Source organism: Semicossyphus pulcher, unplaced genomic scaffold, assembly GCF_022749685.1.
Source record: "Semicossyphus pulcher isolate SPU_LCO1_2020_fin unplaced genomic scaffold, fSemPul1.0.p SCAF_16, whole genome shotgun sequence".
NCBI lineage: Eukaryota > Metazoa > Chordata > Actinopteri > Labriformes > Labridae > Semicossyphus > Semicossyphus pulcher.
Genome location: NW_027211670.1, coordinates 13,661,866 through 13,689,569, shown reverse-complemented (window position 1 = coordinate 13,689,569; position 27,704 = coordinate 13,661,866). Strand labels below are relative to the sequence as shown.

Genomic DNA, 27,704 nt, shown 5'->3' with positions numbered 1-27,704 from the left:
TAAGAATACAATTTAGCTTTATTATGAATGATTACTTCATATATGACAGATTTCAGAGTCACAAAAAAAACCCGACAACAGATATAATCAAAAAACATGATACAACACTACGACACTACACATAAATGTCCCTTACTATTATAAAGCAACTCCTTTTCAACTGACAGAAAAATAGGAAGAGACAACTGAAGAACAAGGCCTCTCAAATGTAAATACTGTCCAAAACCAAATATACATAAACATTTGTTAAGTGATTTGTTGAGGGCTCATATTTTACACATAAAAAACTTAATTAACCCCATTTTCTTCATTAGTAATGATTAACACCTTGATTTAATGCTAATTACAGCAAAACCCTGAGGATACAACTGATACAACTGTGGTGTAATATGTTTTTATATCTGTTTACTGTCCGTGGGACTATCTTTCATCTGGCTAGATCAGAGCTTTGGCAGTCAGCAAACTGACAAGTAGGGTCACCATGGAGGTCAATTGGCCTGAAGCACTGTTCCTAGGCGCTCTTCTGCCTGCAAGAGAATAACCAAAGTTTACATTAAGTATCATTCCAGCTCTATGTCAACTAAAATGTAAAGATGAGAGAGATTTACCTCGTCTAATGGATCTTTCCTGCCTCAGGACAATGGGTCCGACTGAGATGTCTGTGGTGTCATGGTAGGACACGTCCCTTTTACCTATCAAGTGGTGACCTGGGGAGCAGTGCTGAAGAAAAACAACATCAAGTCAATTGATGATGCACCTGTTGATAATCAGTAATTCCCAAAGAGTGGACCAGGCCTCATGGGGGCCCTAAAGGTTCTGCAGGTGGGCAGCGAGAAGTTATTTACAACAGAGGAAAAAAATAAAAAGTTTCAAATTTTTGATTTTTACAATTCACATATTTTTGTGAAGAAGTGGATTTTTTTTGCAATCCATTGCCATTGGCCCATTTTACACAGAATTTTCTGTTTATTTAATAAAGCTAAATTGTGAAATACTTAATCTTAGTTTGACATATTGATTAGATTTTTTGATCAAAGGTTGGGCGGACCCCAGAATGTGTTTTGATTTCAAATTGGGCTGCAGAATTATTAGGTTTTAGATTGGCTGATCTATATAATCCGACTCCAAACACAAACAAACACAGTGGTACTTACAGTGGAGCAGTTGTTGTCTTTCAAAAGACAGAGGTGGACCTGGCAGTGCAGGTAGACGGATGTAAAGTTGGTAAAGGTGAACATCCTGAAAGAGAATCGGGACACAGTGGAGATGCCGTTCTGAACCATCTCCACTGTACCATCTTCTGGATTAGGACACCTGGAAGACAGGAAAAATGTAAGTGTTTTCTATGTTATCAGGCAGGCCATGATTTACTTTTTAAAGGAGAGAACAGGTGGAACAGGTAAAGACTTTAGCAATCAAGAACAAAAACTAAGAGTTTAAAGTTGAAGTTGCAATAGTTGCTTTACTCTGCAATGATGAGGTCCCAGCGGACAGGGAAGTTGGCGATGTTGACTGGTGTGGCCCAACAAGAGTCTAGAACAGTGGAGATCTGCCGCTTGTCAACTCCTTCAGTCCGCACCTCCACGTAAATCTTCTGGTCGATTTCCATCTCTGTGATGTTGTGACCGGTCAGGGGGGAGTGATAACCAGCGTCCCGGTAGGGGATTATTCTGATTTTATACTGCCCGACCCCAGCATGAAGCTTCCTGTTCACGATGCTAAAAAAAACACATTCATGTGACTATATAAGATAAGGACAATAGTTGCTCATTGATAAAGATTTAACAGTTGTGCAGTAAATTCAATTATAAAATTTGCTTGACAATTTCTGTTTGGAAATCTTTACATTTCACCTACTGAACAGAGACAGACTGCTAAATTTCTTTTGTATTGCTTGTTAAATTAGTAGTTGTATTAGTGAAGTAGGAGTGTTTGGCTGGTGGGCAGTAACACCAAATGAACCTATTTTCACCCTTTATTATTATAATTACCACCGTCATCATTAAGCACCAGGGCATTAATAATTCTCAAGAAGGTTTGAGGTGGAAAAGCAGCATTGTTAAATATATTGTTTTTTGAATATGCAAATGTTAAAACCCTGGTAGCAGAACATGTTTTGAAATATCACGATGGACAGATGTTCCCAATAGAAAAAGAAAAGTTCTTATTATGATTTAGTGAGCAGAACAGTAAAAAACTGGTCAAATAAAACAGAGAAGTTATTGTTACCTCTCTACAGGGTTGATGCCAATACCCATAGACAGGGCCTGGGACAGAGGGTAATTACAGCAGAAAGCCAGATCAAGGTTCTTTTCACGACTGATTACACCTCCATGGGTGTCCACATTTCCCCTGATGGTGTTCTCATAGATGATATGGGTCCCGTTGCTCTGAAATTGGAAATGACAAAATCGTAGAAGTTGATTATAGCTGAAAATGGAGAACATTTAATTATACATAAATCATGGAGCTCAAGTGATGTCGATCATCTTCAGTCATTCAGTCTGTGTTGTTAGATTACAGTCAACGGAGTGTACCCTGAGATTTGTCCCACACAGGTGGTCTTCATTGTTAAAGTTGAACACCAGCCGTCCGTTCTGGATTGTCCCGTTGCAGGAGTGATCTCTGAGGTGGAGGGTGCTGGGGTGGAAGCCAGCTTCAAACAGCTGGCAGCGCGACAAAGACATGGTGGCTGAGCTGCTGACACAAGTGATGGACGAGTCTGTAAAAGAGAAACAGAAATACAAGCATTAAAATGTTTTTGTATAGAATAACACATAATTACATCAGTATTCTTTATTACAAATTAAACAGCTGACTTCTGTTTATAGTTTGATATTGATGCACCCAGTTACAAACCTAGAGCTGATGTCTGGTCTCATCATTGGTAGGACCACAACAACCCAGGATGGAATTGATTTGTGTCAAAATACACATTGTGAGTCTCAGTTCAATTGTACTCTGCAGAAGTGCTTCAATTATACGTTATATTTTATGATCTGTGGGATAAATTAATGCGACTTTAACATGTGGAACCTGCCTTTAATCGTTCCTCCCACCTTGCAAATCTATTAACTCCATCCTGATATGATCCCCTCCCCTGCTATGGAGCATTTTCATGTCTGTCAGCTCATTGCTTTACTTTTACTATCAGCAACTTCAGTGTTCTTTTTAGTATTTTGTTGTGCTGCCCCCAATTCTCTAAAAATGCATTGACGTGGATTTAAAAGTGTAGTTAATGTGGAAAAATTAGACCATACTAAAGCGTTCTAATAAAAGCGGTCATGTACTCTGCAGTGTCTACTTCTTTGTCTTACACACAACAAATCAGTGATTTACAACAAAAAGCGCTGTTTTGTGAGGAGCTGAACTCACCATAGCTCTCACTGTTTGGCCGATGGTGGTCCTCATCACAGAAGCAGCCATAAACACCATGCTTCTCACCACACCATTCGTCCTCTGTGCAGTCCAGCAAATCACAGGGGTCTGACTCAGCTATGGAAAAGTGGGGAAAGAATGGGACAAGAAGTGATGAAACTGAAATATCACATGTAGCACAAATGGCAAGCACTTATCACCTAAGAATTTAATTCTTCATTCATTGTCCTGGCTGTCATTACGCTCATTGCAAACTTACCACAATGCAAAGTGGAGCGCCATTCTGGGATGTCCAACCCCAAAGTTGAGCATGTTGCCTCATAGGCAGAGACAGCAGAACACAGCAGGCCATAAGCTGGAGTGTAGAGGCAGAGATCGTAGACACAGGAGCTGAAAAATGTCTGGGGGTCAGAGTGTGGGTGACAGGCACTGAATGGGCCGCTAGTGTTGGTGATGACACTGCAGAGCTCAGAGTATTTTTGCATCAAGGGGCAGTCGTCCAATCCATCACCAATGACATCATCTGTGGATCCACATCTAGAGAAGACATTTAACATAGTATGTCATATGGACGTCTGACATAATTATAGTCAACTGCAATTGTATTGGACTCTTCCCCTAATTCTTTGAGATGTACAAGAAGTAATCAGTACATGGTGGTCAAGCTGAAGCTGAAGACCTGTTTCTTTTATGTAATCAAAGGAAATCAACTGACAGTGATACGGTGATGCCACTTTGTGAGTGGAATGTCCTACACTAGTTTTCTTTTCTTTTTTTTCACAAAAGCTCACCCTGGTTGGCTTGTGATTGACTTCCAGCTGTGTCCAAAGTGATAATCATTTTGTGCCAATGTTCCATTGGGCAAGACTTTGTCATCTGAAGGGTCACCATTGAAGTTTCCACACAGGCCTTTGACTTTGCTGTAGAGGTTTTTGCCAATTCTCACCAGTAAAGTACTGTGGCCATCAAACTGGACTATCAGGTCACCGGCATTGACCTCAATGAAGCTTCCCTCCCTTGTCACCTGAGCTAAGGTTCCTGCTGTTGTCGGAAGAGAGACCCGACTTCCATTCACCTGGAAGGATGACAGATTAAATGAGATGGAGAAGAAGTAAGGAAGCACTTGTTGCTTCTTATGTTTGGACTAAACATATGTAGAAATATGTAGAAACAGTTTACCTTCACTATTTTGTTTGGTCCAATCCTGATGTGTTCACTCTCTGGTTCATTTGAGAGGTATACATCCACTGCTGACACAAATGACACACGGTTGTTGCCACGGTGATTATTGGTGGCTACTACCTGAAACTGGGTTTCATTGATGCCATGGCTCACACTCTCAGTAATGATATAAGAGCATGTGCCCTGGAAATGAGCCAGTGCCCCATCAAAGCAGGAGTAGTGCGGGTCCCCCCACACAGTGCAAGTAGACATTGCAGACATTGCGTTAAAACAGCCCAGATGGCCATTTCTGATGGTGCACTCTTCTGCAGGAGTGCAAGATGCAGCAGAACAGCGCAGGTCGTTGGGAGCATGACACTTACAATGCTGGGAGCAACCCTCTGTCCAGAAGGACTCACCAGCCTGTAGCATGTCAAAAAGAGACACATGAAAATGTATACAATTTTGCATATATGCTGGATTAAAAAGGCAACTTTAGGCATCTGAGTGGAATGACAAATGGCATAATGAGAGGTCATGTGTCATACATGGGTATTGATGTGATTTGTCATAGATGTAGTGTTAAACCATTAGTGACCACAGCCGCAGTGTGTGTTTGTCCTAGTATATAGTTGTAGCCCTGCTATTACAGTAAACTTTTGCAGCTCTGAATTTCTTGTTAAGCTCTGGATAAAGAGCACTTATCTGTGTGTGTTCTGTGTTGTGATTGCTGTCACTGTTGTAAAATGTTTTTTCTTTGAGGGCGAATATCTGGCTCGAAAGCTATATTTCTGAAGCACAACCTGAGGCTACAGTAAGCCATCGTTTCAGTATTGCAAATGATGTGGCACCAAATGGTTGTATGGGCACAGACAGGCATTTATATAGAAACTCTTTTTTAATGTCAAGGTTAATGACTTACATTATAGTAGTAGCCATCGTATTGGCACCCACAGGTTTCCACAGGGACACATTTTGTCCCACTCCTGACAAAGCCTTTGTCACAGAAACATCCCTCAGAGCAAACCTGCTCACAGGTGGCATCAATGCTGCTGGCACAGGTGTGGCCACAGTCGGTACCACACAGCTCATAATGGCTGTTGTCTGGACATTCAAGTTCTGAATAATTAAGGAAACAAATGATAGATGTGAGGTGGTAAAATAAACAAATAACTTCAATCAATAACTGAAGCTTGTATGTACATGAAGAAGGTAAAGAAACATTTTTGTATTTTTGAAAAACCATCTTTGGTTGTTTGTTGGCTTACTGCAGGTGGTGTTCTCTCTCCAAGGGTAGATCCGAACATTAGCAGACTGACAGGCAGTGACATATGCCTGGATGTCCCTACACAGAAGATCTTGGCCCTCATCACCAGACACACAAACATCAAACACACAGTCATTGAAATATGGCGCTGGGTCCACCTGCCCATGGCAGAAGCTGAAGGGGCCATCAGCTGCCTGAATCACCTCACATTGGGCTCTAGCAGGCTGCTCATTGGAACATTTTGGGCAGGAGGAACCACACCCATCACTGCAGGTGTAGTTCCCTGCCACTTTCCAAGCTTTCCCAAACTCATCTGGAGTAGCGACCATCATTCCAGATGGGGTCTTGTAGTCATCGTTTGGATCTCCGTTGAAGTTTCCACAAAGTCCACATGTTTGACCGCTATTGTTGATAATTAGTGAAAAATTGAGTCTCATCAATCAGTTGTTAAATTGAAAGAACCATTCAGTCTTTAATGCAATGCATGGCATGTTTTGTACTTCTTTTGACTAATGTGGAATCGGGAAAAAATATCAAATTGTAAAAAAACTAAAATACATTAAAACAGTAGACGTTAAATATATCAGGCATTAACGTAAATATAAAAAAAGAAGAGAGAGACAGAGATGAAATTCAATTATTATGACCATAATATATTCCATTTTAAAGCCAGGTTAAAGTCGAAGTTTTGAAGTTTACTTTGGAACAGAGCTCTCAGCTAACTCTGAGCTTCAAATTCTTTTAGCCTTCTCATCAAAACTTTGTCCTGTGCTTTGGAACAACTACAAAACTTTCTCCAGAGGACCTGAGGGCCATTCTTGTTAATTCATTGCAAGCATGTGAGACAAGAAGCCTGTTTTTAGACGATGATACATTTGAAAACAAGTAAGAAAATGTAAAAATGTATATGAAAAGGTAACCAATCTTACGACTATAGAACAGTTGGAATGTGTTCTCTGTTTTTGGTTCTTGTTAGCACTCAGAATGCAGAGTTCCTTGAAACTGTGGTTGGTTGCAATTGTGTATACCTGAATAATTAACCCTGAAATTTAAGCTGCGGTGAGTAGCAGATACCTGTAATTCGAAGGCACGGAGATTGTCACTGTACTCCATCCATCATATGTGACACTCAGCCCAAAATCAGCAGTGACAAAAGTGCGAGATCCACTTGCATAGATTGACACTTGACCTCCATTCAAGAAAACTGGTAAATTAGTAGTTATTCCGTTTACCTATACCATTGGAAAAAACAAAATCTGATGATTATGGACTAATCAAGATAGTATTATTGTGATACCAATAATGATATGTAAGAATTCAACTAGGGCTGCAACTAACAACTATTTTCATAATCGATGAATCTGTCGATTAAATTCAAAACACAAAAAATATATCTTGTTTTCTTGTACAATGCAATGTAAAATATCAGTTATGTAACTCAATTAATATCTTGTTGGTTTACTTAATAATTTCACATGAAAAAGGAAAGTACAGACAAGGCCACAACAATAAAAAAAATGGACATGCAGCCATGAACTGAGTATAACAGGGAAATGTAACTAACCAATATATATTTAATCAGATATTGCTCAAGTTTTTGTTGTGAATAAATAAAAGATTCACTTTAATCTGTCTCTGACTAATGGCTCAAAATATTAAAAGCCTCCAATAGATTGGTGTCCGTTCTGACGGACAAACGCACGATTAAAAGTTAATTTAAACACAACGTGACGGGCAGAAATACATTGCCTCAGTTTTCTCTCCATTTTGTGATGCTTAATGAAGCCGGGCATTAGCTTTATGAAGAGTTTGCGTTAAATTAGCTCTACCAGTAGTGTGAGCTTATTAACAGCTTTATTACCACGGTATATCTGCTGCTTTATCAGCAGCCCGGCTACAGCAGCCCATCACAAAACAGAGAGGAGAGAAAATAGACGATATTTCAGTCCCTTATGTTTGTTTTTTAAAAAGACCCAACTAATCGATGATGAAATTTGTTGCCAACTAGTTTAATCATTGATTTTAATCAATTTAATCGAATAGTTGTTGCAGCCCTAAGTTCAACAAATCTGAATGGCATTATATTGGTTGTTAACAAAGATATTTTTACAAGGATCCCTTCAGTGGAATAATAGACCCAGAAATTATGTGTAGCACATTGCGTACAAGAGTCGGACATTTCCCAGATGAACAAAGTATGTAGTGTCAATACTGTTTCTCAACTCCTACAGGCAATTTTCAATAAAATACTATACTGCCATTTTTTGTCATCATATATCAATGAATTTGTTATGAGATATCAGAGTCTTGGCTAAACTAGTCTGGTTTTTTTTGTTGCTATATAGAGCTTTAAAAATGTATATCCATTTCTTTAAGATCAAAAATATCACAAGCAGTTAACAAACAGTTCACTCACCTCTACCATGCCGTTATTGTTCCCTGACATATGCACTTCATGGCCCCACACATCCACAAAAACTTCAGCTGTGATTGAAACTGGAAACCCATTCCATGGCTCATTCTTAGCTTCCACTGAAAATTGATGTCCATCAGTGGCATTACAGAGTGTAGCCAGAACATACCGGCAGGTTCCCTGGAAGTCAAACGTCTTGCCATCAAAGCTGAAGTAGTGGGGGTCACCTGAGGCAGAGCAGATGCCATGCGGGTTGGGGTGGCAGCCAAATTCACCCTCCACCACGCGACAGGACTCCTGGGCACCACAGGAGTTGGGTATACAGTGGACTACTCCAGTACTGCCACTACAGCTACACAAGCTCTGACACTCCTCACCATCCCAGAACTGTTCACCACCTTGTCGATAGCGTCCTTGATGATAACATCCACAGTCTGTTGGGAGCACACATTGGTTGCCATTGAGGACAAAACCATCATCACATTGGCACCCCTCCTGGCACACAGTGTCACAGGAGAAGGGGAATGAGAGACTGGGGCAAGCGGCAGGACAGGAGCTTCCGCAGAGTTCATAATGGCTGTTCAGAGGGCAAATTTGCGCTAAGGAAAAACAAAAAGTTAGTCAGCAAAGTCTTTGAATGTATTTATTTTAAAGCCAACTATACCAAATGTAGGCAAAGTTCATACCACAGTCAGTTGCATTCCTCCAGTGTCCTAGGGAGACACCCTTTTGTTGACACATTAGTGCATAATCTTGTAGGACATTGCATAGCTCTGATGCTGGATCTGGAGAGGCCTCAATGATATCCACACAGGCATCCAAATGCTGTTGTGTGGGTTCCATTGCCCAACACTGGGCAAATGGCCCATGTGGTGAGCCAAGGATGCCACAGTCCTGACTAGACTTATTTGTTGTAGAATTATGATTTATACTTTCCACACAGTGAGCTGCAAGGGAGCCATCTCGCCAACTTTCCCCAAAGACCTGAGCGCTGTTGACCAGGTTGCCATTGGGTGTGCGGAAATCATCATGCAAGTGACCATTGTAATTACCACAGAGTCCACCTAGTGAGCCATTGTAGATACCAGGTGCGGTGACACGCACATAGTTCGGCCAGACCGTCTGCGCAGTTACACCGAATGAGGTGCGAAGGATGATACTGTGAATGCTGCTGTGGTAGATCTGGATTCGTTTGGATGCTGAGCTGAAGGGTAGTCTGATCAGCTGACCATCAACCTAAATGGGCATTAAAACAGACAGATAATCATTCATGTGTTGTAACAGAGATAGATTGTAACATCGTAATTGTATCACATTTGTTTTCATGAGTGATTGAAATATTTCAAAGTTGCATACCTGAACTCTGCTGCTGCCTGTCATTTCAATGGAGATTTGTGTTCCCTCTGCCTCAAACGATAGCACACTGGCAAAACCCTGCTGGCCTCTGGGCACCTTTTCTGTTGTAACCATAAAGTGTGGGTGATTAGACAATCCCATTACTTTGGCAAGGGTCAATCGACAGGCCCCAGGGTACTGGTATGTCTTTCCATCAAATGTATGATATGACCCAGTCCCCTTTAGCCAGCATGTTGCATAGCTGTTAGGTCTGCATCCTCTTTCTCCATCCACCACACTGCAAGACTCGAGTGGACCACAGCTATGGTAACTGCAGGTCATGAAGCCATAACTGCAGCTGCAAAGTCTCCCACAGTCCTCATCTAGTATTACAGTTTCTCCAGAGCGATAGTAGCGACCCTCAAAGCTGCAGCCACACTCAGCATGAGGAACGCAGACCCCACCACTGAGGATGTAGCCTGAATCGCAGATGCAGCTCTCCTGGTCAGGGAGAGGGCAGTTGTGGGTAGAATTGGGATTTACACATGTAGCTGGACATCCTGTGCCTTGGGACTCAAAGTGGCTGTTGGAGGGGCATTGGATTTCTAAAAACGAGAACAAAATTGATCTTGATATCAAAACATCTTATCCAAACGATTATTTTGATGTTGAAAGACAAAGAGACATACCACAGAATCCTTGACTCCTCCAGCTTGGCAGCTGTATTCCAAACTGTTGGCACTGACTTGCATAGGCATTAAGGGCATGGCACAAAATGGGCTGGTACCCTCCTCCTACACAGAGATCATAAACACAGCTCTCCAAAAAGTCCTCTGGGGGAAGTTGTTGATGGCATGCAGTAAAAGGGCCAGAACTGTTCTTGAGGATACCGCAGTGGTCAGCATTGCTGTATAACGCTGTTTGATCCTCAGTACAAGCAGCACAGCCCAGACCTCCACATTGCACCTCACAACCAGGCTCATCATCTGATGCTGCTTGCCAGCTGTTGGCAAAAACCACATCAGAGCTAACAACTTTGCCTTGGCGTGTTCGAAAGTCATCTCCAGGGTTATTGTTTAAGTTTCCACACAGGCCACATGTTGCATTTTGGTAAGTGTTGGGCAGACTGATCCTGGCATAATGGTTGGTGTCATAGGATACCTCCAAGCCAAAGTCAGTGCTGATGATTACAGAAAAACCTGACTCATAAACCTGGATAGTGCCATTATTGATGGAGATTGGAGTGGCTGCAAAATGTCCATTAACCTGTTGGCACACCAGAAAGCAAAGACATAGTTGTAAGAAAATGAACAAATTACAAATATTACAATGAAACAAGACCAAGTCCTTATTACTAACCTTTGCCTCACCAGGATGTCCCTTCACAAGCTCAATAGTTTCATTGTAGACAAATACTTTGACTAGTCGGGTCCAGGAAACATGAGTGCTTCCCCGGTGCTCGTTCTTGCCTTCTACTCTAAAGTAGGGCAGCGTTGGTCCACATTGCTCAGAAAGAACATAAGTGCAGGTTCCCTGAAAGTGAAAGACTTTGCCATCGAAGGTATAGTAATGTGGATCACCACTTATGGTGCAGGTCTGTTTCTGCACTGTCTGGCAGGAGAACTGAAAGATGGTAGGTTGGCAGATTTGGGAAAAAGAGCAAGGTTGGCTGTGACACTGTAGGCCTGCTGAGGTGCAGGTGCACTTCTGTGCACAGGTACTGTCGCTCCAGAATGACTCACCAAGCTGAACTGGTTGTCCTTTGAAAAGAAAAGAAAGAAAAGTTGCTTATGAAATGCCCCCAAAACTTAATGGATTTCTGATTAACAGTAGAGTAGGGACAATAAACAAGGTAACAGAGGGGAGGATGACTTGCAGGAAATGTTCTTCGCTTTCTAGAACCAAAGTATGTTTCTTTAACTTGTAGGACGCCAACATTACTGAACCATCTTACTTTTGAGAATTACTTGGACCTATCAGACTTTTATAAGATTTAAATTAAAAAAAGGTAAAAACTTCTGCTTGCAGCTAAGTTTATGTATATGTCACCATATTTTATGATGATTTGAAAAATATATATAACATTATTTTACGATTCAGAAAGTAGTACAGCTTTATAAATAGACTTGTGGTTAACCTTATAGAGCAGTGGTCACATATCTGCAATAATTAAAAAATATTGTGACCACCCTCTGGTTCCGGTCTTACCATTGAAAGTGCAGGTCCTAGATCCATTGTCTATCCGGAAAGCCCAGCGACCGGGTACATGGACATTGCTTGAGTTGTTGCTTGTTGCATTGTGAGAGAATGATCCTGGGACGCTGAAATGGTACGGGGAATGGGCTGTGTCATATCCTGCCTGAAACACAGAAAGATACAATTCAAATTTTCTGTACATTTCCATTTCTGCAGATAAATCAAGAAAGTACAAAAACTTAAAAACATATTTTGTAGTACAATGCATATAATCTGTATGGCTCTAACCTGCACATTGTGAACTGGTGGGGCTATTATCCCATAGTTCATCAGCACAAATGAGTACTGGCCACCAGAGATCAAGACCGCTTGAACTGTAGTTTTCTGGGGGGGGAAACAGAATTATGGTTTTTATAGTAAATATAGTCACATGTAAAACACACAAACATGTCTGATGTATTTCCTCATTTAGAACAGGGTGACTTACTGTTCCAGTGTTTGAATAGTAGGCCACCTCATACCATGTTGCAACAAAGACCCAGCTGGCGTTAAAGTTCAACTCTGGGAAGTAGTTATTAATGTCTTGTGTAGCTTGATGAAGAACACTGCCATTGGTGTATTGGTTGTAGTAGACCCAACCAGTTTGTCTGTTGTCAAAGTCTGTCCAGAATGGAGCGATGATGTCTGTGGATCCATGCATTGGAAACATTTGAGGATTGTTACTGTACCATGGATAGTTGAAGGTCAGGTATCCATTGTTGTTCACCTAGAAACAAAAAGAGATTTTACAGAAGAACTAGTGAGACTTAACTTAGTTTTTGATAAACCCCTTGAAACCCTGTCGTACTTAATCACCCAATCATAGATGTTTGTTTTTCTGTGTGTAATTCTTTTCAAGAATCTGAAACAGTGGATGAAAACTGTTTTTTAACCTTTTTAAACACATGGTTTTCTAGTTTGTTAAAATAGTTTTTACGTACATAAATCTGATTATATGACTGTCCGAAGTACACAAAAGGCTGTTGCAGGTGAATCAGAGGAGAGCTTCCATGAAGTACTCGATTGGTCGTGGTTCCAGCAATTGGGTAGAGGGGTCCTAAAAGGAACAATAGACATTGAACAATAAATATACCATGAGCCTCCATGTTGGTCTTTTAGGCAATTTTTGCCAAGTGTCTTTGCCATTTAAAATTTCTAGATCAACTTTAAAAGAAAAACTAAATTAAATTTGACTTGACAACTGCAGCTAATGTCTCCCTTTCAAAGCTGCTCAATTTTGCTAACAAGCACACAGTCACACATCAGAGGTACTAACTGTAACCCAGTGAAAATAAGTGTGATCCTTAAGTAATTACTTTAAGCTACTCATATTAACATGGCTGCATGCCTGGCTTGTAAAGAGAATGAACAAATGAAAACTAAGAAGTTTCACTTTCAACTTACCTCCAGTCACCTGAGGATTCGACGGAGGAGTTGGCTGAGGAGTAGTTGGACCTATAAAATAAGTGCATGAATATAATTGGAATGGTTAAAGGTGTCGTTATGACATTGAAGTGTGCAGATTGATTCTCAACCAAAACTCTTTAAGTAGCATGCAAGAAAATATTCCCTCTTAAAAGTTGTTGGAAGTTGTCAGTAGACTTTGAGTGAGGCCATAAATGTACCCATCAAACATGAAACAGCTGGAGCAGTTTTTTCAGGAAGAGAAAGCCGAACTACCTGTTAACAGGCACATAAGTCTCATTGAGTGCAACAGAAAAACGTCATATTGCATTTTAAAGCTCCTGTGAGGAGTTTTTAGCTGATTGTTAAACATGCTGAGATTAATACTGATATCTTTTTTTCAAGCTCAAAAGCAAACGAGACCATCAGTGAGGAGATATCTTGACTAGGTAGGTGTCACATGAATCATTTCAAAGCAATCTGCTGAAACAGCATTTTTTTTTTTTACATTTTTCATCAGAAATCACGACTAACGCATGTACGCAGGATGAGATTGGTAAAGACATAAGATTTACCACTTTGTCTACAGGGGTCGCCAAATGAATGTTCTTCACTGTAGCTTTAAGTTAAAGGTCCCATAGTTTTGTTCATGGCATTTAATTTATTTTGAAATATTTAAAATATGTTGGATAAAAAAACAAACCTAAGAATGATTTCTTAAACATGGAATAAACAATGAGAGATACCAGTTACTTTTGTTACTTTTACCTTATTGCAGAGATAATTGTGCATTATTTGCTTTGTTGGCTTCCAACAACTGAAGTTTTTTAATGAGCACCCCCCTCAGGTTATGGACTTACAATTGAATACGCAACCTCTAGATCCATTGTCTATCCTGAAAGCCCAGCGACCGAGTTTGTTGACATTGCTGCTCTGCTGGACACTCGAGTTGTTGCCTGTTGAGTTGTTGGAGAATGATCCTGGGACGCTGAAATGGTACTGGGAATTGACTGTGTCATATCCTGCCTGAAATACAATCAAAACAATAATAAGACTCATGTTCACTGTATTTGTATATTTCTATCTCTGCATTCAGATGTAGGTGTGGAAACTTAAAAACATATTTCGTAGTACAATGCATATAATCTGTATGGCTCTAACCTGCACATTGTGAACTGGTGGGGCTATTATCCCATAGTTCATCAGCACAAATGAGTACTGGCCACCAGAGATCAAGACCGCTTGAACTGTAGTTTTCTGGGGGGGGGGGGGACAGAATTATGGTTTTTATAGTAAATATAGTCACATGTAAAACACACAAACATGTCTGATGTATTTCCTCATTTAGAACAGGGTGACTTACTGTTCCAGTGTTTGAAAAGTAGGCCACCTCATACCATGTTGCAACAAAGACCCAGCTGGCGTTAAAGTTCAACTCTGGGAAGTAGTTATTAATGTCTTGTGTAGCTTGATGAAGAACACTGCCATTGGTGTATTGGTTGTAGTAGACCCAACCAGTTTGTCTGTTGTCAAAGTCTGTCCAGAATGGAGCGATGATGTCTCTGGATCCATGCATTGGAAACATTTGAGGTGTGTAACTGTGCCATTGTGAGTTGAAGGTCAGGTGTCCATTGTTGTTCACCTAGAAACAAAAAGAGATTTTACAGAAGAACTAGTGAGACTTAACTTAGTTTTTGATAAACCCCTGGAAATCCTGCAGTATTTTATTACCCATCTACAGATATAATTTATTTAGAGCAATTATTTTTAAGAATCTGAAACAGTGGATGAAAACTGGATTCCTCCTAAAAACAAACATGTCTTTTAAGCTTTTTAAACACATGGCATTCTAGTTTGTTAAAATAATTTGTACGTACATAAATCTGATTATATGACCGTCCGAAGTACACAAAAGGCTGTTGCAGGTGAATCAGAGGAGAGCTTCCATCATCTACTCGATTGGTCGTGTTTCCAGCAATTGGGTAGAGGGGTCCTGAAAGGAACAATAGACATAACATTTTAGAAATATAAAATGAGCATTCATATTAGCCTTTAGACAATTGTTCAGTCATGTTTTTGTCATTTAACATTTCTCAATCAGCTCTAAAGGTAAAACTAATTCTAATTTAGACTTGAGATGTGCAGCTAAAGGCTCCTTATCAAAGCTCCTCATTTTTTCTAACAAACATACAGTCAAAAAACAGAAGTATTAACTGTAACCCAGTGAAAATAAGTATGATCCTAAAGTAATGACTAATTGAAGCCACCGATTTTGACATTATTGCTGCCTGGCTTTTAAGAGAATTAACCAACGAAAACTAAGATGGTATTTCATATCTTTAGCCGTCATGTATAATTTATTGTTGTCTGCGTGTTGCTGTGATTTTCATGTCTTTTATGTACAAGCTGTCCCAAATCAATTGCTCCTAGAGGGATAAAAAAATTGTTGGAATTGAATTAAGTTTCAACTTACCTCCAGTCACCTGAGGATTCGATGGAGGAGTTGGCGGAGGACCTATAAATTAAATGTATCAGAATAATTGGAATGGTCAAAGTTCATATATACGGACATTGAAGTGTGCAGCTTGATTCTCAACAAAAACTTTTTCATTGTGTAGCATGCACAAAAACATTTCCGCTAATAGTAGCTATCAGTAGACTTTAAGTGAGGCCATAAATGTACCCATCAAACATGAAACAGCTAGAGCAGTTTTCTCAGGAAGAGAAAGCCAAACTACCTGTGAACACAAGTCTCACTGAGCACTACAGAAAAACGTTGCATTGCATTGATTCCTTCTAAAGGTTGTGCAATAATATTTTAAAGCTCCAGTGAGGAGTTTTTAGCTGATTGTGAAACATACTGAGATTAATACTGATGTCTCTATATGACCTGTAAAAGCAAACGAGACCATCAGCAAGGAGATATCTCAACTTTTTATTTATAGTTATTTTTAATGCACGTCACTGCTGACAGCTGGTAGGTATCAGATGAAGCGTTTCAAAGCATGCTGCTGAAACTGAATTTTTTTTACGTTTTCCACAGCAAAGACTCACGGGGCTTGAGACATTTGACAGTTGAAAGACAGCAGAATTAGTTTTTTCGTAAGAAATCACGACTAACGCATGTACACAGAATGGAATTGGCAAAGACATAAGATTTACCACTTTGTCTACAGGGGTCGCCCAATGAATGTTCTTCACTGTAGCTTTAAGTTGAAGGTCCCATGGTTTTGTTCATGGCATTCCATTTTTTTTAAAGGGGCTATGTGTAAGATTTTACATATATTCATCAATCAAATATCATTTTTTATTGCCAATGTGTGAAGGGATAATAGAGGAACTGATAAATTGAGACCTTCCCCAAATTCCTCCATTGGCCATATCAACCTTTGGGCTGATTTTTATGTAAAGCACTCGGGATGGTTTTTCCGGGAAACAAGAGGATGTGATGTATCTGCGCGTTTGCGAGTACCTCTGCCAAGAGCTCATTCTACTCCACTACAGTCAACAGTGTGCAACACTAGACAACACAAGCTGTGAAATGGAGATGGATAATGACCGGCACCCACAACAACACCAACACAAAGTACACACAAGAATAAAAAACAAAAAAGTTTAATCTGGTGAAGCCCGTCTGACCAAACAGGACTGTGACCGACACCAGGGGGAAAACTAGAGTCAACATCGGCAGGGCATGCGAATCATGGAGACCATCGATTGCTTTTGGGGATAAAAACAGACATACAACTTATTGTTGTCATAGAAACAAAACCCGCGTGCAGCATTCTCTCACAGGGTGCAGTGTTTCTTCTCTAACAGCACAAGTGCTTCATCCCAGCTCTCTCCAGCCGCCCTGCCCCGCCTGGTGAATGTTCGCTAATGTTTGTGATGATTTGCTGGTTCGCCGGCGTAATTTGCCGTTAGGTTACGAAACACAATGCCTGAGTCATGCAGTGTATTTATGTTAGAGCTAGTTGGCTAACCTTAGCATGCTCGCTAACGTTATGGCTACCAAAATACTATCTGAGTGTGCATGTCAGTTATCTTGCTTGACACATAACTTCGCCAGCTAACGTGACAAACGATGTTGATTTTGTAAATTATGTAGCAGAACAATGAAAATGTGTATAACTACCGATTGTTTTCTGTTAGCCAATATCATTGCATTACCTGTCTAGGCTAAGGTTATCCAGCCAGCTGTAGGCTGGCAAAAAGCTACCGTTGGCTTGTCTGCTATTGCAGACAATTTGCCAGTTAGGCAAAGTAGCAAAATACCGTCAAGTAGATAACATCAGCTAACTCACACAGAGTGGGGGGGGTTTGGCTGGTAATTGAATAATTTGCCGTTTGGTTACGAAGCACAATGCCAGATCCATGCAGTGTATTTATGTTAGAGCTAGATGGCTATCCTTAGCATGCTCGCTAAAGTTATGACAACCAAAATACTATCCGAGTGTGTAAGTCAGTGTTGTCAATCTAGCTTGACAAATAACTTCGCCACCTTACATGTTATTAACTTAGGTATTATGACAAACAGTGTTGATTTTGGACAACATGATGCCGGTCAACATGATAGCGGTCAATGAACACGTCTCGTCAGTGAAAAGTAAACAGAGCCGGTGAATTCCGAAATTGAGCATGCTCAGTTTCATGTGTCTTCGGCAAAACCCCAGATGATCGGTCATGCATGTGAGTGTCGGTGCGAGCGGGTACAAGAAGGTTGACTGCAGTTCTCTCAACAACTGACAGCTAAGAATAAGGTTTTTCTGAAAGTTATATATAGCACATTTAAATATTTAAAATATGTTGGATAAAAAAACAAACCTAAGAATGATTTCTTAAACATGGAATAAACAATGAGAGATACCAGTTACTTTTGTTACTTTTACCTTATTGCAGAGATAATTGTGCATTATTTGTTTTGTTGGCTTCAAACAACTGAAGTTTTTTAATGAGCACCCCCCTCAGGTTATGGACTTACAATTGAATACGCAACCTCTGGATCCATTGTCTATCCTGAAAGCCCAGCGACCGAGTTTGTTGACATTGCTGCTCTGCTGGACACTCGAGTTGTTGCCTGTTGAGTTGTTGGAGAATGATCCTGGGACGCTGAAATGGTACGGGGAATTGACTGTGTCATATCCTGCCTGAAATACAATCACAACAATAATAAGACTCATGTTCACTGTATTTGTATATTTCTATCTCTGCATTCAGATGTAGGTATGGAAACTTAAAAACATATTTCGTAGTACAATGCATATAATCTGTATGGCTCTAACCTGCACATTGTGAACTGGTGGGGCTATTATCCCATAGTTCATCAGCACAAATGAGTACTGGCCACCAGAGATCAAGACCGCTTGAACTGTAGTTTTCTGGGGGGGGGGACAGAATTATGGTTTTTATAGTAAATATAGTCACATGTAAAACACACAAACATGTCTGATGTATTTCCTCATTTAGAACAGGGTGACTTACTGTTCCAGTGTTTGAATAGTAGGCCACCTCATACCATGTTGCAACAAAGACCCAGCTGGCGTTAAAGTTCAACTCTGGGAAGTAGTTATTAATGTCTTGTGTAGCTTGATGAAGAACACTGCCATTGGTGTATTGGTTGTAGTAGACCCAACCAGTTTGTCTGTTGTCAAAGTCTGTCCAGAATGGAGCGATGATGTCTCTGGATCCATGCATTGGAAACATTTGAGGTATGTTACTGTACCATGGATAGTTGAAGGTCAGGTATCCATTGTTGTTCACCTAGAAACAAAAAGAGATTTTACAGAAGAACTAGTGAGACTTAACTTAGTTTTTGATAAACCCCTTGAAACCCTGTTGTACTTAATCACCCAATCATAGATGTTTGTTTTTCTGTGTGTAGTTCTTTTCAAGAATCTGAAACAGTGGATGAAAACTGTTTTTTAACCTTTTTAAACACATGGTTTTCTAGTTTGTTAAAATAGTTTTTACGTACATAAATCTGATTATATGACTGTCCGAAGTACACAAAAGGCTGTTGCAGGTGAATCAGAGGAGAGCTTCCATGAAGTACTCGATTGGTCGTGGTTCCAGCAATTGGGTAGAGGGGTCCTGAAAGGAACAATAGACATTGAACAATAAATATACCATGAGCCTCCATGTTGGTCTTTTAGGCAATTTTTGCCAAGTGTCTTTGCCATTTAAAATTTCTAGATCAACTTTAAAAGAAAAACTAAATTAAATTTGACTCGACATCTGCAGCTAATGTCTCCCTTTCAAAGCTGCTCAATTTTGCTAACAAGCACACAGTCACACATCAGAGGTACTAACTGTAACCCAGTGAAAATAAGTGTGATCCTTAAGTAATTACTTTAAGCTACTCATATTAACATGGCTGCATGCCTGGCTTGTAAAGAGAATGAACAAATGAAAACTAAGAAGTTTCACTTTCAACTTACCTCCAGTCACCTGAGGATTCGACGGAGGAGTTGGCTGAGGAGTAGTTGGACCTATAAAATAAGTGCATGAATATAATTGGAATGGTTAAAGGTGTCGTTATGACATTGAAGTGTGCAGATTGATTCTCAACCAAAACTCTTTAAGTAGCATGCAAGAAAATATTCCCTCTTAAAAGTTGTTGGAAGTTGTCAGTAGACTTTGAGTGAGGCCATAAATGTACCCATCAAACATGAAACAGCTGGAGCAGTTTTTTCAGGAAGAGAAAGCCGAACTACCTGTTAACAGGCACATAAGTCTCATTGAGTGCAACAGAAAAACGTCATATTGCATTTTAAAGCTCCTGTGAGGAGTTTTTAGCTGATTGTTAAACATGCTGAGATTAATACTGATATCTTTTTTTCAAGCTCAAAAGCAAACGAGACCATCAGTGAGGAGATATCTTGACTAGGTAGGTGTCACATGAATCATTTCAAAGCAATCTGCTGAAACAGCATTTTTTTTTTTTACATTTTTCATCAGAAATCACGACTAACGCATGTACGCAGGATGAGATTGGTAAAGACATAAGATTTACCACTTTGTCTACAGGGGTCGCCAAATGAATGTTCTTCACTGTAGCTTTAAGTTAAAGGTCCCATAGTTTTGTTCATGGCATTTAATTTATTTTGAAATATTTAAAATATGTTGGATAAAAAAACAAACCTAAGAATGATTTCTTAAACATGGAATAAACAATGAGAGATACCAGTTACTTTTGTTACTTTTACCTTATTGCAGAGATAATTGTGCATTATTTGTTTTGTTGGCTTCCAACAACTGAAGTTTTTTAATGAGCACCCCCCTCAGGTTATGGACTTACAATTGAATACGCAACCTCTGGATCCATTGTCTATCCTGAAAGCCCAGCGACCGAGTTCGTTGACATTGCTGCTCTGCTGGACACTCGAGTTGTTGCCTGTTATGTTGTTGGAGAATGATCCTGGGACGCTGAAATGGTACTGGGAATTGACTGTGTCATATCCTGCCTGAAATGCAATCAAAACAATAATAAGACTCATGTTCACTGTATTTGTATATTTCTATCTCTGCATTCAGATGTAGGTGTGGAAACTTAAAAACATATTTCGTAGTACAATGCATATAATCTGTATGGCTCTAACCTGCACATTGTGAACTGGTGGGGCTATTATCCCATAGTTCATCAGCACAAATGAGTACTGGCCACCAGAGATCAAGACCGCTTGAACTGTAGTTTTCTGGGGGGGGGGGGGGGACAGAATTATGGTTTTTATAGTAAATATAGTCACATGTAAAACACACAAACATGTCTGATGTATTTCCTCATTTAGAACAGGGTGACTTACTGTTCCAGTGTTTGAAAAGTAGGCCACCTCATACCATGTTGCAACAAAGACCCAGCTGGCGTTAAAGTTCAACTCTGGGAAGTAGTTATTAATGTCTTGTGTAGCTTGATGAAGAACACTGCCATTGGTGTATTGGTTGTAGTAGACCCAACCAGTTTGTCTGTTGTCAAAGTCTGTCCAGAATGGAGCGATGATGTCTCTGGATCCATGCATTGGAAACATTTGAGGATTGTTACTGTACCATGGATAGTTGAAGGTCAGGTATCCATTGTTGTTCACCTAGAAACAAAAAGAGATTTTACAGAAGAACTAGTGAGACTTAACTTAGTTTTTGATAAACCCCTTGAAACCCTGTCGTACTTAATCACCCAATCATAGATGTTTGTTTTTCTGTGTGTAATTCTTTTCAAGAATCTGAAACAGTGGATGAAAACTGTTTTTTAACCTTTTTAAACACATGGTTTTCTAGTTTGTTAAAATAGTTTTTACGTACATAAATCTGATTATATGACTGTCCGAAGTACACAAAAGGCTGTTGCAGGTGAATCAGAGGAGAGCTTCCATGAAGTACTCGATTGGTCGTTGTTCCAGCAATTGGGTAGAGGGGTCCTAAAAGGAACAATAGACATTGAACAATAAATATACCATGAGCCTCCATGTTGGTCTTTTAGGCAATTTTTGCCAAGTGTCTTTGCCATTTAAAATTTCTAGATCAACTTTAAAAGAAAAACTAAATTAAATTTGAATTGACAACTGCAGCTAATGTCTCCCTTTCAAAGCTGCTCAATTTTGCTAACAAGCACACAGTCACACATCAGAGGTACTAACTGTAACCCAGTGAAAATAAGTGTGGGGGCGCTGTTTAGCTCAGTTGGTAGAGCAGGCGCCCCATGTACAGAGGCTGCAGTCCTTGTCGCACCGATCGCAGGTTCGACTCCCGGTCTGCCGATCATTTGATGCATGTCATCCCCCACTTTCTACTCCCAACATTTCCTGTCTATCTTCAACTGTCCTATAAATAAAGCCAAAGGCCAAAAAATAATCTTTAAAAAAAAAAAAAAAAAAAAAAAGTGTGATCCTTAAGTAATTACTTTAAGCTACTCATATTAACATGGCTGCATGCCTGGCTTGTAAAGAGAATGAACAAATGAAAACTAAGAAGTTTCACTTTCAACTTACCTCCAGTCACCTGAGGATTCGATGGAGAAGTTGGCTGAGGAGTAGTTGGACCTATAAAATAAGTGCATGAATATAATTGGAATGGTTAAAGGTGTCGTTATGACATTGAAGTGTGCAGATTGATTCTCAACTAAAACTCTTTAAGTAGAATGCAAGAACATATTCCCTCTTAAAAGTTGTTGGAAGTTGTCAGTAGACTTTGAGTGAGGCCATAAATGTACCCATCAAACATGAAACAGCTGGAGCAGTTTTTTCAGGAAGAGAAAGCCGAACTACCTGTTAACAGGCACATAAGTCTCATTGAGTGCAACAGAAAAACGTCATATTGAATTGATTGCTTCTAATGTTGTGCAACAATATTTTAAAGCTCCTGTGAGGAGTTTTTAGCTGATTGTTAAAATCGAGGTGAAATGAAAAGTGTCATTTTAATCCTTTTAGATCACATTCGCGGTAATATTGTGCATTTATTTGACAATATAGGCCAAAAAAAAACAGAAAATCAATTTCTTCGTATTCTTAGATCCAAATCATCATCATCATCATTTTTTCTTCCGGTAAAACTAAATTTCACACGTGCTTACGTAAGTTAGCACCAAACAATTTCAACCAATCAATCTGCAACATTTAGCCGCAGATCACCAAGAATGCTCGGTCAGTTAGCTAGCTACTGCGCTGTGGAGAACAAATCCCTCTATTGATATACGTCCTGTTTCACTCGGAAATACGTCACGATACAGAAGCTAGATAGTCTCAAAATGCCGCTTCAGCTCGACTTTAAACATGCTGACATTAATACTGATGTATGTTTTTTCAAGCTCAAAAGCAGACGAGACCATCAGTGAGGAGATATCTTGACTATTTATTTAGTTTACACATGATTTACACATGAATCATTTCAAAGCAATTTGCTGAAATAGCATTTTTTTTGTTTATGTAACCCAGGTTATTTGCTAGTGCTTAAATTTACATGTGTTGCCTAAACGCCTCTAGCGCTAGAATTTACCTGGGGTCCCAAAATGCATCGTACACAGACACGAGGCTTCTGCACCCCTGCACAGAGCGTCTCCCCTTGCCAGTGCAGCGCGACAATTCTAATGTTGGCAAGGAATTATAATGTTTTACGTTGTTTAAGACAAAGTTGACTGGTTTGTAGCCAGAGGAAAAGACAGGAAACGGACAAGTTAAGAAGTAGCTGTCGAAAATAGAGTCTCTGGGAGGAACTCCGGCCGCGATTTCGTCCTAAACTTGTGAATTATCCTGGTGAGTTAGCCACCTCATGTGGGCAATAAGCATTATTTGCCTGTGTAATATTAATGAGCTGCGTTTTACCTTGATATGTGTGATAAACAACAAAAACCAGTCAGGATGTAATGTGTGATGTGAAAAGTGTGTGAGGAGAAACTAGCTGAAGTTTTAGTTCCGTTTTAAGCTAATTTTGTGTTTATATTAATACAAGGTTAAAGCTAATTCATGCATATGTTAAAACAAGGGTTAATGCAAATGTGTGTGTGATTATAAAATATGAAAGGCCAAATATGTATAAGTTCATTTAATATGTTGGCTACATGTAAAAATAAAAATAAAAATAAAAAAAATGTGACAGTTTAGTTCAAATGGTAATAGTTATTTTAAAAAGTTTAATTTCATGTGTTGCAGATATAATGTTGATTACTTTAAAAAAAAAAAATTTTTAAAAAGAGGGACAATGAGAAAAGAGACATTTGGACTGTATGGTAACTGTTCTGCACACTTGTGTGCAGACTGGTTTTTTCATGAGGGACGAATCTTCAGTGCTCTTGTGGAGCTGTTTACCTACCACCTGGACTGTCATCTTCTATGCCTTCATCTTGTCGGGACGCTGATGTGTGGAGGACAGCGTGTGCTGTTTCAAGGGGCGCTAGGAGCCATTAAGGGAATCTTTCTCGATTTTCTTTATTTTTTCCTGAGATCTCAGAATTTATTTTTGTTCTTGGGCCCAGGACAGACAAAAAAACTGGAACTGATTTCAAAAGGGGACTTGAGTTGACTTACAATTAAAAAGAAGGAACTTAAAGTGAGAAATAGAAGTGCAAAGGACTGCTAATTAAAGCATTTTGGTCTAACATTGATACATTTAATTTGTGTGACCCTTCCTAAGTCCTAATTTACTGCCATTTTGGGTACATTTACTGAATACTAGACTTTTTTTTTTTTTTTTTTTGTATTTGGTCATTTAAGTTTTGCACCTAACAAGGGCTTTTGTTTTGTTCTTTTTGTGGATTTTGTCTTTGTTTAACAGGGAAATTTGGTATTTGAAGTAAGAAAAAAAGTTGAATAAGAGAATGCTTCACTAAATATATTTTTCCTAATTACTCTTAAGTCAGTGGTTGTGTGTGTTCTTGTGTGGACTGGAGGTCTTCTCTCTTTTTGAGCTTGCTACAGACAATCTCCTTACTGAACTTAGTGATATTGCAGAACTTAAAAGTCTTAGTGAACCTGTAATCATACTGTGCCCTAACAATAGATTCCCTGCTACGAGGGAAAGGTTATACGGGTTACATTTATATTTTACACAGCAAAGACACACAGGGCTTGAGACATTTGACAGTTGAAATACAGTAGACATTTCTTAAAATATTGAATAAACAGGGAATAAACAAAGTTACTTTTAAGTTTCTTTTAGAGATAATTTTGCATTATTTGTTTTGTTAGGATTTCCAACAACTTTGAAGTGTTTTTTTTAAACAAGCCTAAATACATGCTCTTCAGTAAAGCCAGAGATGAGTAGTTTGCATATTATCACTGTGTAAGAAATTACCTCCAATAACCTGCGAAGTCGCCTGAGTTGTTGTTGTTGCCTGAGGAGTCACTGTACCTACAAAACAAACGATGTAATTATATATAATTGGCTAAAAAACCTGAGCCTGCTAATGTGAATGGACAGAAGGGCAGTTAGGGAACACTACCTGAAGACCTCGTTTACTAACCTGGTAACCAGACTAATCTGTGCACTTTATTTCCTCTCACAGATGCACCAGGTGCTCCCTCCCAGGAGAATTCAAACTGGGGCTAAATGTGCAAATACCAGGCCTACAGGTAAACTATATTGCCATTTTTGTTGGCTAGTAAAACCCTGAGAAATTTCCTGTAAAGTATTTCTTCTAAAGAATGGGAGCCCTGTTATGTCTGCTGTCAGTACATTCTTAGTACACGTGAATTCAAATGTTATTTGAATGTCATTTCTCGTCAGACACTAATATTAATATTTTCTACTGAATACTGTCATGCAAAACGTTTATTATGTTTAGGTAGAAGCAACATAAGTTGGATGTTAGAACTAGTTAATTAACCTAGCAGCATACCACTATGTCACATGTTCTATTTCCCGGTTGTATAGGTCTATCAAAGTGTGTCCAGAGGCATTTATGTCTGCACCTGTTGATAATGGCACTTGGAAATCAAAAGTGAACTGGTTGATTCAGGATTCTGGTCTGGAGACGTCAGTGTGTCAGTGCATCATGACATCACTGATGGGTGTGAATACTGGTGCAGAGTTCACTTATTTTTATCAGTGCCAGGTACAACCACAGGGGGGCAGTGAAACACTGTTTTTCAGACTGTAAAGAAGCCACTCCTCAAGTAGGACAAAAAATGAACGGCTGACAAAGCAACCCTTTCCTCTGGTGTCAAACCTCTCCAACCTCCACACCTTTAGCTTTGCCATATTAATGTCACGCTTTTTCATCCAGTGGCACTACACACTAGCATTGGATGTAAAGTGTATATTAACATAAATAACTATAATTCATTCCAGTGCTGATTGTGTCAAACAAAAAAGAGGCTGCAAAACTGTACTGTACAGTTATTAGGTATGGGTGACGCATTTCCTGTAATGAACCTGATACACGTCTTTATGAGGCCTGCATTACGATAAAGGAGAAACTAAATCTTGGGTTAAATGTGAAAATACTACTCCTAATAAAGCTACTTCAAAGGTTCTGGAAAATGGTTTGTGCTGTTTTTAGTCACTTTGCTTTGTTATGTCTGTAGTACATGTGAAATCCCATGCTCTATATTTGTATTTCTAAACCATAAAAAGACATGATTTCAAATTTCATTTGACAGAAGAGGCAGGTAGCATTTTTGTTCCGAGCTACTCATTCATGCTATAACAATCATGTAATCATACACTTTTGTGATTAGCTTTAAGCCAGTTATAATAACCATAATAATAATTTGTGGTATAGCTGCATGTCTGGCCTACTATCTAAGGTTCAACTTACCTCCATTCATTTGGGGAGGAGTTGTCTGAAGAGTCACCGTACCTGAAACACATGCATGAAAACGATTGAATAATGAGACAAACCCTGCCATCTGATGTGGCCAGTGAATATAAATGTATTATATTTATCGTAGTTTTTTTTTTAATTCTTTATTTACAATATTCATGTATAAGATTTAGGTTGTGTACTTTTAGTTTTAAGGCACTATATGTGGTAATAACATTTTCCTGCTAACAAAAAACAAAAATCAACAGTGTATTGGCTGTAATCCAGTGGTAATATGTAATCCTTTGATTACCACCTCACCGTACATGTGCAGCACTATTAATTAGAAGACGTGATGATGTAACACAACAATTAACAATTGAATTTAGATAAATGTATCAGCAGAATAAAAGTTTATGAAATACATTTGATTTCACTGAATACTTACTTATCATTCCCAAAAGCAACACCGGTAACATGAGCTGAGTCGCCATTCTTCAAAGCCCAAATTTAAAACCTGTTCAAATGTAATAAATCTATTATATATTACCAGATATGATGTGTTTTATACACAAAACAACAAACAAAATGACACAATTTGTAAAATAAAAAAAAGAAATTGAAAAATTGAAAAATCAAGATCCTCACTAAAAACCCTAACTTGTTCTGTAACTTAGCCTGACCTTCTGCAGTATTTCATTAAAATGTTATTATGTAAAATATAACTTACATCCTGCAAAATGGTAAGCAAACGGGGAAAGTGGCCGTAACATTGTCTGTGTGTCTGAGGCAATAAATAATAAAAGGGTAAGAAGGTAACAAAAAGAACAACGCAACAAAGTCTTTGAAATTGAAACTTTGATATTGATTTATGTGCCGATTTCTTTTTTGCATTCAATAAAATTAACATATTCAAATAAAGTTATAAATATAATGTAGAATTGTGCATCACATAAGTTTCAAAATAACTTCTACAAAATGTATTAGTTACCTGTCAATATGTTCTTCTCTGGTCCTTTTGTCTTAGCAATGTGATGCAGGACTGTATGACAAGGCTTTATATAGTAAAATCTGGCACAGCCCCCAAAATCTGTGGTTTATCCAGTTACAGGTGTGTCATGTGATTAAAATGTAATTGCTTCCTCCTAACAAGTGAACCATGCATTTCATTGTGTATGGGTAATAATCACCTGACTCCGCATAAACAGAAAATTGTTATATGTTAACTACTTAGAGCCAAATTAAAAACTGGGTCTAACACGAGGGCCGAACTTGGTCAACAT

The 27,704-nt window shown here is 39.1% G+C and overlaps 1 protein-coding gene across 5 annotated transcripts; it reads right to left on the bottom strand.

Annotated features, from left to right (window-relative positions):
• Positions 1-27,444, bottom strand: LOC138593054 (alpha-tectorin-like). 5 transcript variants are annotated; one of them, XM_069663890.1, is made up of 43 exons: positions 27,413-27,427; positions 27,152-27,205; positions 26,870-26,938; positions 26,437-26,478; positions 24,972-25,028; positions 22,175-22,225; positions 21,489-21,604; positions 20,996-21,274; positions 20,792-20,887; positions 20,491-20,656; positions 19,631-19,681; positions 19,168-19,283; positions 18,675-18,953; positions 18,476-18,571; positions 18,175-18,340; positions 15,667-15,708; positions 15,071-15,186; positions 14,557-14,835; positions 14,355-14,450; positions 14,054-14,219; positions 13,194-13,244; positions 12,731-12,846; positions 12,238-12,516; positions 12,039-12,134; positions 11,763-11,913; positions 10,914-11,314; positions 10,244-10,820; positions 9,576-10,159; positions 8,906-9,455; positions 8,223-8,818; positions 6,881-7,038; positions 5,808-6,208; positions 5,462-5,658; positions 4,558-4,962; positions 4,170-4,453; positions 3,638-3,915; positions 3,376-3,495; positions 2,538-2,722; positions 2,230-2,390; positions 1,467-1,718; positions 1,155-1,314; positions 609-720; positions 1-527 (listed from the first exon to the last, which is right to left on the bottom strand). In XM_069663890.1, exons 3-43 carry the CDS (start codon positions 26,913-26,915, stop codon positions 436-438), a joined length of 8,466 nt encoding a protein of 2,821 aa, XP_069519991.1. In that variant the 5' UTR covers positions 26,916-26,938; positions 27,152-27,205; positions 27,413-27,427; the 3' UTR covers positions 1-435. The 5 variants fall into 5 exon arrangements, with proteins under 5 accessions (XP_069519991.1, XP_069519990.1, XP_069519994.1 ...); XM_069663889.1 differs by lacking the exon at positions 27,152-27,205 and having other exon boundaries at positions 27,413-27,444; XM_069663893.1 differs by lacking the exons at positions 13,194-13,244; positions 14,054-14,219; positions 14,355-14,450; ... (1 more) ...; positions 15,071-15,186; positions 27,152-27,205 and having other exon boundaries at positions 27,413-27,444.
• Positions 27,445-27,704: the final 260 nt, after the last annotated feature.

Coding starts and splice junctions, on each gene's coding strand:
- LOC138593054 (XM_069663889.1), bottom strand. CDS start 26,915: ATGGCGACTCAGCTCATGTTACCGGTGTTGCTTTTGGGAATGATAA. Junction 15,187..15,666: donor GAATCCTCAGGTGACTGGAG/GTAAGTTGAAAC, acceptor TGTTCCTTTCAG/GACCCCTCTACCCAATTGCT. Junction 12,517..12,730: donor AGTCATATAATCAGATTTAT/GTACGTAAAAAC, acceptor TTTTGTTTCTAG/GTGAACAACAATGGATACCT.